We start from the raw sequence: 14352 nt of genomic DNA on the forward strand, positions 1-14352 counted from the left end.
AATAATGGCATCTGCATATTTAGGGTCAAATTTTCAACAAGGCTTTAATCTCATACCTTATCATTTGTATCAACAACCAGTTAAAGACAAAATTCTGAGCACATCATTTCTTGCATATCCAAACTTAGATGTGGTGTTTTGAAAATATGGTTCTTTACAATATCAGGCAATATTAGACACCTATCATTTGGGGAAAGCATCTTTTGCTTATCTCGCTTTTAATGATTGTTTGCTAAGTGATATATGTTTCTTTCACAAGAACAACTATTTAATCAACTCAAGCATTTATTTACAAACATTTGAAAATTCTCAGTTTGAAAACAATTAAGGTTCTTTGACAAGTCAAGCTGTCCAGATCAAGAGAAAAGTGATTGCTGCTGCACTGTGAGCTTTTTGGCAATGGCATATCAACTATAAGTTTGATTTTTTAGACATCTACGTCCTCATGTATCCCTGCAGGATAAGCCTAGAATCACATGAAAAAGACAACTTTAATTAAAACACATTCCAATAATTGCTTGTATTTAAAAAAATGCTTAAAACTAAATATTAAGGTCATGACAAATTATAATTAAAGATTATGACACGGATGCTAGAGTATTTTGATAATGCTACTAGTTCTTAATTTAAGCATCTACAGCACAGACAATAGGAGGTCTTATAATAAGAGCAGTGTTAGGTCTTAATTAGAACTTAGATTTTGTGGTGCTTTTCCAAACCCATAATAATGTAAATTGTAAGGTTTTCCACATCTTTCTCATAAAAACACTATCCGCATAGACCCAGAACCACTATACAATTCTAAAAAATTGTGTGGTATGAATGAAGGCAAGCAAACTAGGTCTATCAAGACAGGGTTTTTTGCAACTTTTCAAATAACTTGTTTTAGCTGTTTCCAATGTAAACTATAAAACTACAAACCCATCTAACAAACCCTGCTATAATGTTTATAATACAACTGTGCAGGAATAAACCCACAATAAGGACAATGCATCTTCTTTTTCTTTGTACAAAATAATGTACAAAGAAATAATTATTAAAAAGTGTCTTCCATCCATTCACAGGCAAAACACTATGGCCTTATGCATATGCTGAGCATTCAGTCACACACAGATTTATAAAACCACAAACTCTTGGGACACTCTGGGTCAGAAAGGACTGGCAAACAATACAGAAGAGTGAAGACGCTTCCATGCATTGCTGAAGTCTCATGCACATGCATTAGTGGCATACATTCCTTCCCTATAGTGTTTTGGGAACTATCCCTATAGCAGAGCAGGCCCTCTGGAATCATTAAGGGCATGCCAATTGCGTAGCTTAAATTGAAAGAGCATATTTTGGCTTTTGGCACTGTCTACACAGCAAGAAGTCCAAGAAAGAGCTCTCTTCCTCTGATTTCCCTTCCTCCTCATAAAATGAGAGTTACAGGAGTCACAGTAAGAAGTCCTCCAGCTAGGGATGTAATAGTGTGGCCGATTAACTGATTAGCCGATAAGCAAAAGCTTATAGGTTAATCCTATAGACTACATGGATTTCCCCCCTCTCTCCCACCAGTAATTTTTTAACAGGCTGGTCAGTAGCCCAGCTCAGTCCTGGATTGCAATCCCAGACCTACCCCTGCTGCAGCTCTGCATTTAAAGCGTATTAGGAGCTAGGCAGGCAGGCAACCCATCTCAGTCCCAGCTTGCATCAAATCCGAGAGCTCAGACCTCCCCTGGAGAGGGGCTGCTGCCACCCCGCACTGCTGCCTTTGTATCAGAGGCAGCAGTGCAGGGCGAAAGACAGCCGATATGCAAAAGGAGCTGGTTTTCAGACTGGCTTTCCTCATGGACCAGCTCCCGCCTGGCACCCCACGCTGCTGTCTCTGATACAGAGGCAGCAGCGCTGAGTGGCAGGGGGCTTCTTGGGAATGGGGCCAGAGTACACTGGCTGCTGACCCCGCCCATTATAAAAGAGTCAAGCAACTGATAAGAATTCATAAAGTTAATCAACTATTCAATTAACCGATATTTAACATCCCTACCTCCAGCTGGACATTATTTTGACATTAAGTCGAAAGAACTGCTTGTAGTGTAGATGCAGACTATATCATTTCAGAATAAAGTCAGTTATTCCAAAATAACACTGCTGTGGACACATAGCCTAAGACCATGGTCACCAACCAGTAGATCGCGACCTACTGGTAGATCTCAAGGGCTCTAAGAGTAGCTCTTGAGCCCTCTCTGAACTGCGCACCTGCGCAGTACATTTACATTAGATTTCCTCATGTAATGTAGGCGGGGCTTCAAGGAAGGGGCGGGGCAGTAGATCTTCGCCTGTTCTGAGACTTAAAAAGTGATCTTGGGTGTAAAAAGGTTGGAGACCACTGGCCTAAGAGTATGTCTGCACTGTAAAAAGCACAGCAGCAGCAAGACTCAGCTTGGATCTACAGACTTAAGCTCATGCTACAGCACAAGAAACAGCCATGCAGAATACATATTTTGGTTCAGGCTAGAGCTCAGGCTTTCATCCCTGAATTCTACTCTCCTTCTAAAGCACAGGTTCCCAAACTGGGGGCGTGAAGAAATTACAGGGGGGAGGGAAGGATGCAAGTCGACCCAGCCTCCTCTCCCATCAAGTTTTGCTGCCTCATTCGGTTCCTTTTTTCCTTTTTTTTTTTTTTGCTCAATAAGTTTTGCTACTATGGGGGGGGTGGGGTTCAAAAATCAAAAAGGGGGGGCGTGATGCCAAAAAGTTTGGGAACCATTGTTCTAAAGGCTTCAAACCCTGAGCTCAAGACTGGGTTAGAATGTCTATACGGCTATTTTATTGCCAGTGTGATCTCCGGACAAGGAGTAAGGGAACTTTAAACTAGGCTCGTTGGGGGATGCCCTGACCAAAGCCCTGAGGTAAGTGAGGAAGTCGGACACCAGGAAGAATCACAAGGAGGAACAAGCAATAACGGAGGACCCCTGATTCGGATGGAGAAGGCAGGGCAATCAACTGGTTATCTAAGGTGTTTGTACACCAATGCAAGAAGCCTGAGAAACAAACAGGAAGAATTAGAAGCCCTAACCCAGGCGAAGAACTATGATTTGATTGGAATAACAGAGACATGGTGGGATGACTCACATGACTGGAGCACTGTCATGGAAGGGTATAAACTGTTCAGGAAGAACAGGCGGGGGAGAAAAGGACAAGGAGTTACATTGTATGTAAGAGAGCAGTACGATTGCTCGGTGCGCCAGTATTTAGAGGGAGTCTGTTGAAGGTTTCAATGTCTGAGATATAGGTGAGAGGATTATTCTAGGAGGGGTGGGTGAGATTCTAAGGCCTGCACTGTGCAGGGGGTCAGCCTAGATGATCATAATGGTCCCTTCTGACCTTAAAGTCTATGAGCCTATGGGTTAAATTTAGAGGTGGAAGCAACAGGGGTGATGTTGTGGTTGGTGTCTGCTATACACCACCGGATCAGGTGGATGAGGTAGACGAAGCTTTCTTTGGACAACTGAGAGAAGCTTCCAGATCGCAGGCCCTGGTTCTCATGGGCGACTTTAGTCACCTTGACATCTGTTGGGAGACTAATACAGCGGCACACAGACAATCCAGGAAGTTTTTGGAGAATGTTGGGGATAACTTCTTGGTACAAGTGCTGAAGGAACTGACCACAGGCCATGCGCAGCTTGACCTGCTGCTCACAAACAGCGAGGAACTAGTAGTGGAAATAGAGGTGGGTGACAACCTGGGCACCAGTGATCATGAGATAATAGACTTCAGGATCCTGTCCAAAGGAAGAAATGAGAGTAACAAAATACACACCCTGAACTTCAGAAGAGTAGACTTTGACTCCCTCGGAGAACTGATGGGCAGGATTCCCTGGGATGCTTACAGGAAGGGGAAAGGAGTCCATGAGAACTGGAAGTATTTTAAAGAAGCCTTATTAAAGGCACAGGAAGAAACCGTCACACTGCACAGCAAGTAAAGCAAATATGGTAGGTGACCAGATTGGCTTCCGGGGACATCCTTGGTGAGCTTAAACACAAAAAGGAAGCTAACAAAAAGAGGAAACTTGGACAGATGACTAGGGAGGAGTATAAATATATTGCTCAAGAATGCAGGGGAGTTATCAGGAAGGCGAAAGTGCAATTGGCATTGCAGTTGGCAAGGGATGTGAAGGATAACAAGAAAGGTTTCTACAGGCATGTTAGCAAGAAGGTGATCAGAGAGGGTGTGGGGTCCCTACTGGATGAGGGAGGTAACAAAGGGTATGTCTACACTACCCCGCTAGTTCGAACTAGCGGGGTAATGTATGCATACCGAACGTGCAAATGAAGCCCGGGATTTGAATTTCCCGGGCATAATTTGCATAAACCGGCCGGCGCCATTTTTAAATGCCGGCTTGTTCGAACCCCGTGCCGCGCAGCTACACGCGGCATGGGCTAGATAGTTCGGAATGGCTAGCCATTCCAAACTATCTGTACACCTCGTTCCACGAGGTGTACAGATAGTTCGAACTAGCTAGCCATTCCGAACTATCTAGCCCGTGCCGCGTGTAGCCGCGCGGCACGGGGTTCAAACAAGCCGGCATTTAAAAATGGAGCCGGCCGGCTTATGCAAATAAAGCCCGGGAAATTCAAATCTGGGGCTTCATTTGCACGTTCGGTATGCATACATTACCCCGCTAGTTCGAACTAGCGGGGTAGTGTAGACATACCCCTAGTGACAAATGATGTGGGAAAAGCTGAAGTACTCAATGCTTTCTTTGCCTCTGTCTTCACAGACAAATGCAATAGGCAACGCAGTATGGGAAGGAGATGGACAGCCCTTGGTGGGGAAAGAAGAAGTTAGGAACTACAGTAGACTTCCGATAATCCGGCACCTTTTGGACCTACGTGGTGCCAGATTATCAGATTTGCTGGAGAATCAGGAGGTCCGGTACAGCTGCACAGCTTAACAGCTGGCCAGGACACAATCTCCCTCCCTCTCCCCTACCCTTTCCTCTTCGCATCTCCTCCCTGCTGTAACCTGATCCTCCTCCCCCTCCCTTCCCCTTTCCCCTTCGCTGAAGCAAAATGCTCTTCTCCATACTGTAACAGGATCCCACTCCTCCCCCAACCTTATGCTCCCTCTGGTTACAGCCAGCACTTTTTTTTTTAATCAGCTGGTCAGGAGCGCTTGGCATTTTGATGTCGGAGTATCGGGAGTGCAGAACAGTTGGATGCCGGACTATCAGAGCTTTACTGTATATAGAAAAGCTAACTATACACAAAGCCATGGGCCCTGATTTAATGCATCCAAGGGTACTGAGGGAGTTGGCAAATGTCATTGCGGAGCCTTTGGCCGTTATCTTTGAAAACTCGTGGAGATCGGGAGAGATCCCGGATGATTGGAAAAAGGCAAATGTAGTGCCCATCTCTAAAAAAGGGAAGAAGGACAATCCAAGGAACTACAGACCAGTCAGCCTTACCTCAGTCCTTGGAAAAATCATGGAGGAGATCCTCAAGGAATCCATTTTAAAACACTTGGAAGAGGGGAAAGTGATCCGGAATGGTCAACATGTATTCATGAAGGGCAAATCTTGCCTGACCAATCTGATTAGCTTCTATGATGAGGTAACTGGCTCCGTGGATATGGGAAAGTCGGTGTATGTGATATACCTTGACTTTACCAAAGCTTTTGATATGGTCTCCCACAATATTCTTGCCAGCAAGTTAAGGGAATATGGATTGGATAAATGGACTGTAAGATGGATAGAATGCTGGCTAAACTGTCAGGCCCAACGGGTAGTGATCAATGGCTCAATGTCAGGTTGGCAGTCGGTTTCTAGCGGAATGCCCCAAGGATCGGTTCTTGGACCAGTTTTATTTAACATCTTTATTAATGACCTGGATGAGGGGATAGACTGCACCCTCAGCAAGGGGAACAGGTAGATACGCTGGAGGGCAGGGGTAGGGTCCAGAGTGACCTGGACAGATTAGAAGATTGGGCCAAAAGAAATCTGATGAAGTTCAACAAGGACAAGTATAGAGTCCTGCACTTGGGACAGAAGAATCCCAAGCATTGTTACAGGCTGGGGCCTGAATGGCTAAGTAGCAGGACAGCAGAAAAGGACCTGGGGATTACTGTGGATAAGAAGCTGGATATGAGTCAACAGTGTGCCCCTGTAGCCAAGAAGGCTAATGGCATATTAGGGTGCATTAGGAGGCGCATTGCCAGCAGATCCAGAGAAGTGATTATTCCCCTTTATTCAGCTCTGGTGAAGCCACATCTGGAATATTGTGTCCAGTTTTGGGCCCCCCCCACTATAAAAGGATGTGGGGCCCCCCCACTATAAAAGGATGTGGACACATTGGAGAGGGTCTAGCGAAGGGCGACCTAAATGATTAGGAGGATGAAGCGCATGACCTATGAGGAGAGATTGAGGGATTTGGGTTTGTTTAGTCTGCAGAAGAGAAGAGTGAGGGGGGATTTGATAGCAGCCTTCAACTTCCTGAAGGGAGGTTCCAAAGAGGGTGGAGAAAGGTTGCTCAGCAGAACAAGGAACAATGGTCTCAAGTTATGGTGGGGGAGGTCTAGGTTGGATAGTAGGAAAAACTATTTTACCAGGACGGTGATGAGGCACTGGCATGGGTTACCTAGGGAGGTGGTGGAATCTCCATCCCTACAGGTTTTTAAGTCTCGGCTTGACAAAGCCCTGGCTGGGTTGATTTAGTTGGGATTGGTCCTGCCTTGGGCAGGGGGCTGGACTTAATGACCTCCTGAGTTCTCTTCCAGCTCTATGATTCTATGTAGTTGAAGAGGTCTGGAAAACTTCTCTTTTTTTTTTTTTTTTTTTGATAAAACTTTAATCAAAATCTCACATCTGCACATTTCATGTAATCAAGAAATCACAACTCAATTACAACTTGTTAAAATCTGATAAAACAGATTTGTTACAACAGTGTACCACCTGCATTCAAAAAGAGCTAGAGATGCTCCCTCTCCAATTTGTAGAGTGTGTGAGGAAGAGATGACCGAGCTGAAGTAGATTAGAGGCTTCCTCACATTTTGGGCTTACTTCATGGGCTTTCCATAACAACTGTTAATATGTATAAGTAAACAAGACATACTACTATAACATTACACAACAAATGCTCTTTCACAAGTTGAGGTTTTGTTGCTATAAAATCTGACATGATAAAAGGGGACTAGTTTCCCTTTATGATTACATGAAAATATCACTCATCCCTGATCTTCAATATAGGTTTGGTTTTCTGCTTATTTCATTTCCCCAGGAATGTCATATTTGATCTTTTGTTCTTGTTGAAGGACTCATGTGTGTGGATGTGGTCAGTGTTCCCTATAGACTGTGTGCTTGTGTGGCCACTAAGGAAAGATTCAAATGCCACCAACCTAATTAGCAGAGCATTCATATCTAGTTATTTTGTTTCCACTGGTTGTGCAGATTCACACGTCTCAATGCACAATTTATTGTGCACATAGATGGAAAAGATTAGCGGGAGTGTAGTTCTTTCATAACTTTAACAGGGAATGTGAGGGCAGTGAATTTTCTGAGGGTTTATTACACAGGTGTTACAATAAAACATAACTCCCAAAGAATTTTAATATTTCTGAATCGAAATCACAAGTTCTCCCTATCAGGTCTTTACTTCCAAAAAATCATGGTGCTTTATGCTGTATAATATGGCTTCCCATCCACTCTTTTCTGCATGTCCAAGGATCATTTCAACAGGCCATTTTAATGCTCACGTAGACATTCACCAAGAAACATATTCATATGCTCATTGACTACTCTACACAAAACATTAACCATAAAAAGGATACACCTGCTACAAGGTTGGTAGAGGCCTCATTTAGTATGGATCCAAACTGATATGGATGTTATAAAAATGTAAATGTACAGGATATATTTTCTTCTCTATACATGCACATAGCTTCCATTTGCGTAAAGAAGCACACACAGGAAAATACATTTCTTTAAAAGTCTATTTTCCAAAACAGCATAGAATATCTCACCTTGTCAGACTCATTTATACAGTGAATATCAGCTTCAAATCCATGTGCATCTGCCTGTTCACATATTTCCTCAGCTATAGCTTTTGCCTGTCCCTTCTGTGTTGCGTAAAGCAGTAAAAACCTCCTCTTAATTTCACAGCACATTTTTAACTACACTGCAGAAAGGAAAAGGAAAGGCAGGTTTACGTTATATAAAAATTGAAGCCTGGATCATTTGCAGAAAAACACATACACTTGAACCTCCATAATCCAGGTGGCCCTGATCCAGGAACACCCATAGTTCGGACCGTGGCAGGGAAGGAGGATGTGACTCTGTGTGCTACCATTCCCCCTTCCTTTCTCCCAACTGGGGGAACATCAGCACAGCAAAGTGTTGGTCAGCAGTATCTGGGAGCAGCGGGAGGCATGGAGCCACATGTGGAAGCAAGGCACCGGTAAGCCCACCACTCCTATCCTCCTGATGGCCAGACCGTGAACTCCTATTCTCCTTACACACCCTCCCACTCCCTATCTCCCTCCCCCACCCCAAAGCACTCTTCATTATGGCAAACACCCATGGTATGGAAAATTCCATAATCCGACATAATTTATTTATTTATTTCCCAAATTTGCCAGATTAGAGAGGCTCAAGTGTACCTGATTTCTACATTAAATAAGATGACTAAGATCCCTAGTCTAGAGAACACCCCATATCAGCAGTTGCTACCATCCACTACACCAACACGAAGATCCTTGCTTTTGCTTATTCGATAGTCAACTAGTCGATTAGTTGCTTACATCTCTAGCTTCCACCACAAAGGAGTTAGGTGTGGGATGAGTAAAGAAAAACTCTGAGGTATTAGTGGGTACATAGTATTTCTTGTCCACTCTCCTGCACGTAGGTGGAATTGATGAAAGAGTTTGCCAAATTATGTTGGCAGAATCCAAAATTGCACAGTTGATGGCGAGGGTAATTTTGGATGACGGCAAGGCTCGGTGTATGTTAGTAATCTTGTGCGGAGATTCGAAGACTTCATCTGTATAATTTTAAACTCAGCTGTAACTCTCTTAAAGAGCTCGTTAAAGTGTGCAAAGTCATCTGTGGCCAAAGGTGGAGGTGGCATCACAGCCTCATCAGGTGAAGACAAGGAATTGGTAGGGGCTGATGTGTCAGGAAGTGATTCTTCCATAGCCTGAGCCACTTGAGGGTCTGGGATGTTACATGGATGAAGTCATACATGGTGTATAAAAACTAGCCTGCTTATATGGAATAGGCTGCAAAATACGATGTCTCCTATAGGAACCCCAAGTGCTCCAATAAGGCCATTGTGCAGGATGCAGCACCGGAGAAGGCATCCAGTGGTGTCCATACCACGTGGGAACAGCCCGAGGGTCCTAGCACAGCTTAAATATTGCATTCGAGAGGTATGGCATGCAGAGAAGAAGGCCTGTATGCATTCACATCTTCATCACTAGAAAACTGCAATGATACTGGGGACAGCACGTGAGAAGTTGTCAGTGCAAGCAACACATCGGTGCCTAAAAGCAGCGATTATGGGACCGATGGCACCACAAGATCAGCATTTCACATATAAGGCAACAGTGCCACAAGGATCAGTGCCGGAGTCTGCAGTGTCAGTCTATACAGTGCCAACAGCGTGGTCGGTGTAGATGGTAGCAACTGCTGAAATGTCAGTAGTACCAAGTATATAATCAGTGCCGCTAATCTGGTCAGTGCCAGTGGTGCCAAAGAGTAAGCAGATGTCATCGGTGCTGTACCGTTAGGCACATGGGCGGTGCCGATTGTGATGCTGTAGTTTTCGGTATTGTAGCCAGTACCAATGATGTATCTGGCGGTACCAAAGTAGCCATTGGTATTGTAACAGCTACCAGAGTGCAGCCTTAGGGCACTGCTTGGATCCTTTGTAGTCGGAGCCAGCAATAGTTGACAGTACTGCCATGCCTGAGATACCTGGAGCGTCATAAGTACTAACGCATGACCTCTGTGCTGATGGTCTGGGCATAGATGGTTTCTTGGAGGAGGGCTCACGATGAGGCACTGAGGAACTTCTCCTCTTTGGCGCCTTTTTGCTCTAGGGAACATGAGGGTAATCGTACCTCCCTAGGTTGTAATACTGGGTCTGAGGCAGGATGTGCATTCTTTTCCAGAATTAACTTCAAGCAGAGGTCTCTGTCCCTAAGTGTCCTGGTCTTGAGTTTAGCTCAGTGAGAACTATCCTGGGATAAATTAAGTTCCTCTAGACCAGTAGTTCCCAACCTTTTTGAGCATTTGGACCCCTTTTCAATCTATTAAAATTTCATGCTCCCCCCTCCCTGGGGGAGAAAAAAAAAAGAAAGAAAAAGAGAAGAAAAAATAACCATCAGGCCCACAATCCTTACTTTTAAACGTTCCACAGACTGCTTGCAGTACCACTGCGGACCACTAGGGGACCGCGGATCACAGGTTGGGAACCACTGCTCTATATATCTGACTCACTGTGACTGTCTATCAGAAATGGGGATTGCCTCTCTACAGGAGGCACAGCATTTAAAGCCTGGAGACCCAGGCATGGTGAAAAAGGGTTGTCTTTTTTTTGTTTGTTGGTGTTTTTAAGACTTACCTAACCGACTAACAATAACAACAAGATCTAAATAATAACTGTGAAATTACTTCCGAAATGTCGAATAAAGCAGAGAACTGCGGAGCTCCATCTCAGGCTGAGGGCATTCAAGAAGGAATTAGAGGGCTCGAGCAACACACGTGCAGAGCCTGCTGGCACAGTGCATGCCAGTTGGTGCCGCACATGCATGGCCCACATAGGAACTGCTTCAAAATTTTCAATCCAGATGCCAGGACAGCACCAAGACCAAGCATGGTATATCCATAGGGCCCTTTCCATGAGGAAATTGGAGAAGGTCCAAAAAAACCAAAAATTATTAAAGATCTAGAAAACATAACCTATGAGGAAAGATTAAAAGAATTGGGCTTATTTAGTTTAGAATGAGAAGACTGAGAGGGGAGATGATAGCAGTTTTCAGGTATCTAAAAGGGTGTTACAAGAAGGGAGAAAAAATGTTCTCCTAGGCCTCTGATGATAGGACAAGACACAATGGGTTTAAATTGCAGCAAGAGAGATTTAGGTTGGGTATTAGGATAAACTTCCTAACTGTCAGGATGGTTAAACACTGGAATAAATTGTCTAAGGAGATTATGGAATCTCCATGACTAGAGATATTTAAGAGCAGGTTGGATAAACATCAGGGATAATCTAGATGGTGGTTGGTCATACTGTGAGGGCAGGGGACTGGACTTGATGACTGCTCAAGGTCTCTTCCAGTTATAGTATTCTATGATAAATTAAATCTTTGTACATTCATCTTCTATATCACCATTTTGTTGCTGCCATAAAACTCCAATAAAAAACACTTTTGACTATAGAAATTATGCTAACTGAACAGGTATGAAATTAAAAGTTTGAAAGACTTTTTTCCTATGGTCAGATGTGAGTCTCATCACTACTCCACCTTCCCCATGAACACCCACATCATCAATTACTCTTAATTTATGATTCGCATGCTTTAGTGTATTGACAACAGCATTTTCCTCTCTTCCCGTGGGGAAACAGGATCTATACCAAGCATAGTCTAAGTACAAAGAAAAAGCAATTCACGTCTGGTGTTTTAGTGATAAAACGAGATTTTGCTCTCCACTTTTACTTCAGGTAACCTGTAAGAGTAATCCTTTATTGCTTTAAGTAGACCTATAAATTAGAATTGGTGAACCAAGAGATAACTGCTAGTGGTTCAGTGCCTGTACCAGGCCTCAATTCCCAAAAATGTTGGGAAAACAACTACTGAGAAGAAATAAATCTTTCATAGCAATTTGGTATACTAAAATACTTTTAACCAAAAGTTGAATATTAATAATTATTGAGACCACTTCAAACAAATCTGTCTGAACTTGCAACCGGTGAGAAATAGGTTTTACACACACAAAATTGAGAGTCTGCTACACAGGGTATTTCATATATGTTAAAGGTTGGATTTTTTTAAAATTGAAGAACTCACATGATATTTAAAAATGGTATCGCCCGTGTCTGGATGCAGGGGGTGAGGGCGAAAAGGTTTGAACGCACCCCCCCCCACCCGGCCTCCCAAAGGGGAAGGCAGGAGCGGTGCGCTGCCCGAGCCTTCTCCCCCATGCTCCAGCAGGCTGGGGGAAGAGCTGGAGCTAATTTCCCTCCTCCCCCCTCTCTCTAAGGAGAGAGGCTGGGGACGGGGCTGGGCCTCGCTCCTGGGGGAGGGGGGGTGTCAGTCCCAGCCTTCGCCTGGCCAACCAGAGCAAGGGGAAGGAGGCTCAGGCAGAGACCTCTCCTGCCTTTCCCTGGCTGGCCAAAGCACACTCACTTGGGGGAGCATGGTGTTGTGCTTAAGCACTGAGCCCTCAGCTAGCCTAAAAAGCTATTGCATAAATTTTGGAGTCAGTGAACTTAATCATTTCAATTAGCTTCCAGTGAGAGAGTCTGGATTACAGAGATGTCTGGGAAACTCGGGAAAGGAGCTCACTGCAAGGCAAGATTTAGAATGGCAGACTCACAAGGTACTGATGAAGCAGACAGAGTGCTGTGGCAGGGAGCTAACACACAATTTAATCTACAGCAAAGTCCTCACTTGCTGAGAAGAGGTGTGAGACTGTGTCTGACAGTTGTGGTGTCCTGGACAGAACATCACACTGCCAACCAAAGACAAGCTGTATAGCCAATGACACATAAGAAACAGATTGAGATGCTGTAGGCAAGTGAAACTGGTCAAAATACACCACGCAGGCATACAGTGTGGACACAGACTACAGGAATCTATCTACAGCAGTCGAGGAAAGGCTCAAACAATAACAAAATCAAGATGACAGAATTCAAAGTACAATTATTATATTTTTCCAAATCACTGCTAAAAGGTGTGGAGGGGAGTTCAGGTGCTTCACACCCTGTCATGTTGGAAGGAAAAGGAAAAAAAGCTTTTTATACATGTTGACTCTAAATCAGGACTCAACATCAAAACCAAGAGTGAGAGTACCGTTGAGTTTCCACCAACCAGTTCAATTGAAATTACTAACTTGCCACATTGACAGCCTACTTTGGACCCACCTTTGCCAAGTTAATGAGAGGCAGGTGCCTAATTGTAAAAGCATTAATGAATGAAGGATGCCATAATTAGGAAGCTCATCCATAAGACTCAATCCAGAAATAAACTGAGAACACAATCCTAGAGTCTTAAATCTCTCCAGGTCTGAATAGGACTTCCTGCCCTGAAGGATAAATTCTACTGAATGTTGAATGCCTAGGGGGAAAAAAGTTCCCTCCTACAAAAGAGACATTTTAAAGATCTCAGAGATGCTATTGGGAAGTGCTTTGAGATCAACAAAAGAACTATACAAGAGCCAAGCATTACTACGGATTGAGCAGTTCAAAAGCAGTTTACTGCATACATTTACTCCTGAGGGATTTTTGTGCCACTGCACAATTTTGCCAAAATTAATCTTGTGTTTGCAGAATTTCCTCCCCTCTCCATAACAAAAATGGGCCACGGTGCTGGTGGTCACCTCTAAGGACAGCTGGACCTGGCAGAGTCCAGACTGCAGAAAGATTTGAGAAACACTGGTTACAGATATACGTGCTGACAGGTCAATTACCAAATTGCCATGATCAGTTGCAGAACTTTAAATATTGTGCCTAGATGTTTTTAAACGTTTGGCGCAGGATTCCCCTGCCAGTAAATCCCCCTGGCAGAGGAAATGAGCGACCAACCCGCTTCCCGCCTGAGCCGGGAGAGGATGGGAATAAAGGAGGTGCTGTGGGAGAGTGACAGCTCTTCGCTGTAACTCGGCCTTTCAAGAGCCAAGTGGGGGGGAAAGACCCAAAGCGGAAATCGCCCCCCCCCCGTCTCCACCCCCCCCCCCCCAGTGTCAAGTCCCTAAAGCTCCCGGGCTCAGGATCGCGCCCCCGTCCCGACACGAGGCGCCACTGGCTGGGCCGGGCTGGCAAAGGGACACGGAGGCGACGGCCGCGCCCCCCGCAGGAACGGTCCGGAGGCCCCGCGGGCATGAAACGGGATCTCAGCTCGTCAGCCGCCTCCACGTCTCCATTATCTGGCCCATCCCGCGCAGCCGCCTGCCAACGGTCACCTGCTCCGAACGCGCTTGTGTCTCCCCCCCCCTTTGGGAAACGGCCTCTCACCAGCTCCGCATTGCCGGGTCTCCCCGAGGTCGTCACGCCACCCTAACAACCACCGCGCAGAACAGCCCGCCCCGCGAGCCAACTGGCGCGTTGCCCGGAGTTGAGCCAGACGTGGGGCCCGGCCCGTTCTCGACGGAGACGCGGG

The 14352-nt window shown here is 45.0% G+C and overlaps 1 protein-coding gene across 3 annotated transcripts in view; it reads right to left on the bottom strand.

Moving 5' to 3' along the window:
* MTRR (5-methyltetrahydrofolate-homocysteine methyltransferase reductase) overlaps nucleotides 1-14352 on the bottom strand; it is a 77608-nt gene that overhangs the window by 62899 nt on the left and 357 nt on the right. The window contains exons 1-2 of one of the 3 annotated variants that reach the window (XM_075921492.2): nucleotides 14208-14350; nucleotides 7996-8150 (exon numbers count right to left, since the gene is read on the bottom strand). In XM_075921492.2, coding sequence (XP_075777607.2) covers nucleotides 7996-8139 — 144 coding nt within the window. In that variant the 5' untranslated portion in view covers nucleotides 8140-8150; nucleotides 14208-14350. Of the gene's footprint in view, nucleotides 1-7995; nucleotides 8151-14207; nucleotides 14351-14352 lie in introns of those variants that run through there. The other 2 variants (XM_075921494.2, XM_075921495.2) reach the window with 2 other exon arrangements.

This window comes from Pelodiscus sinensis, chromosome 2 (assembly GCF_052426305.1).
Source record: "Pelodiscus sinensis isolate ZL-2025 chromosome 2, ASM5242630v1, whole genome shotgun sequence".
NCBI classification, from domain to species: domain Eukaryota; kingdom Metazoa; phylum Chordata; order Testudines; family Trionychidae; genus Pelodiscus; species Pelodiscus sinensis.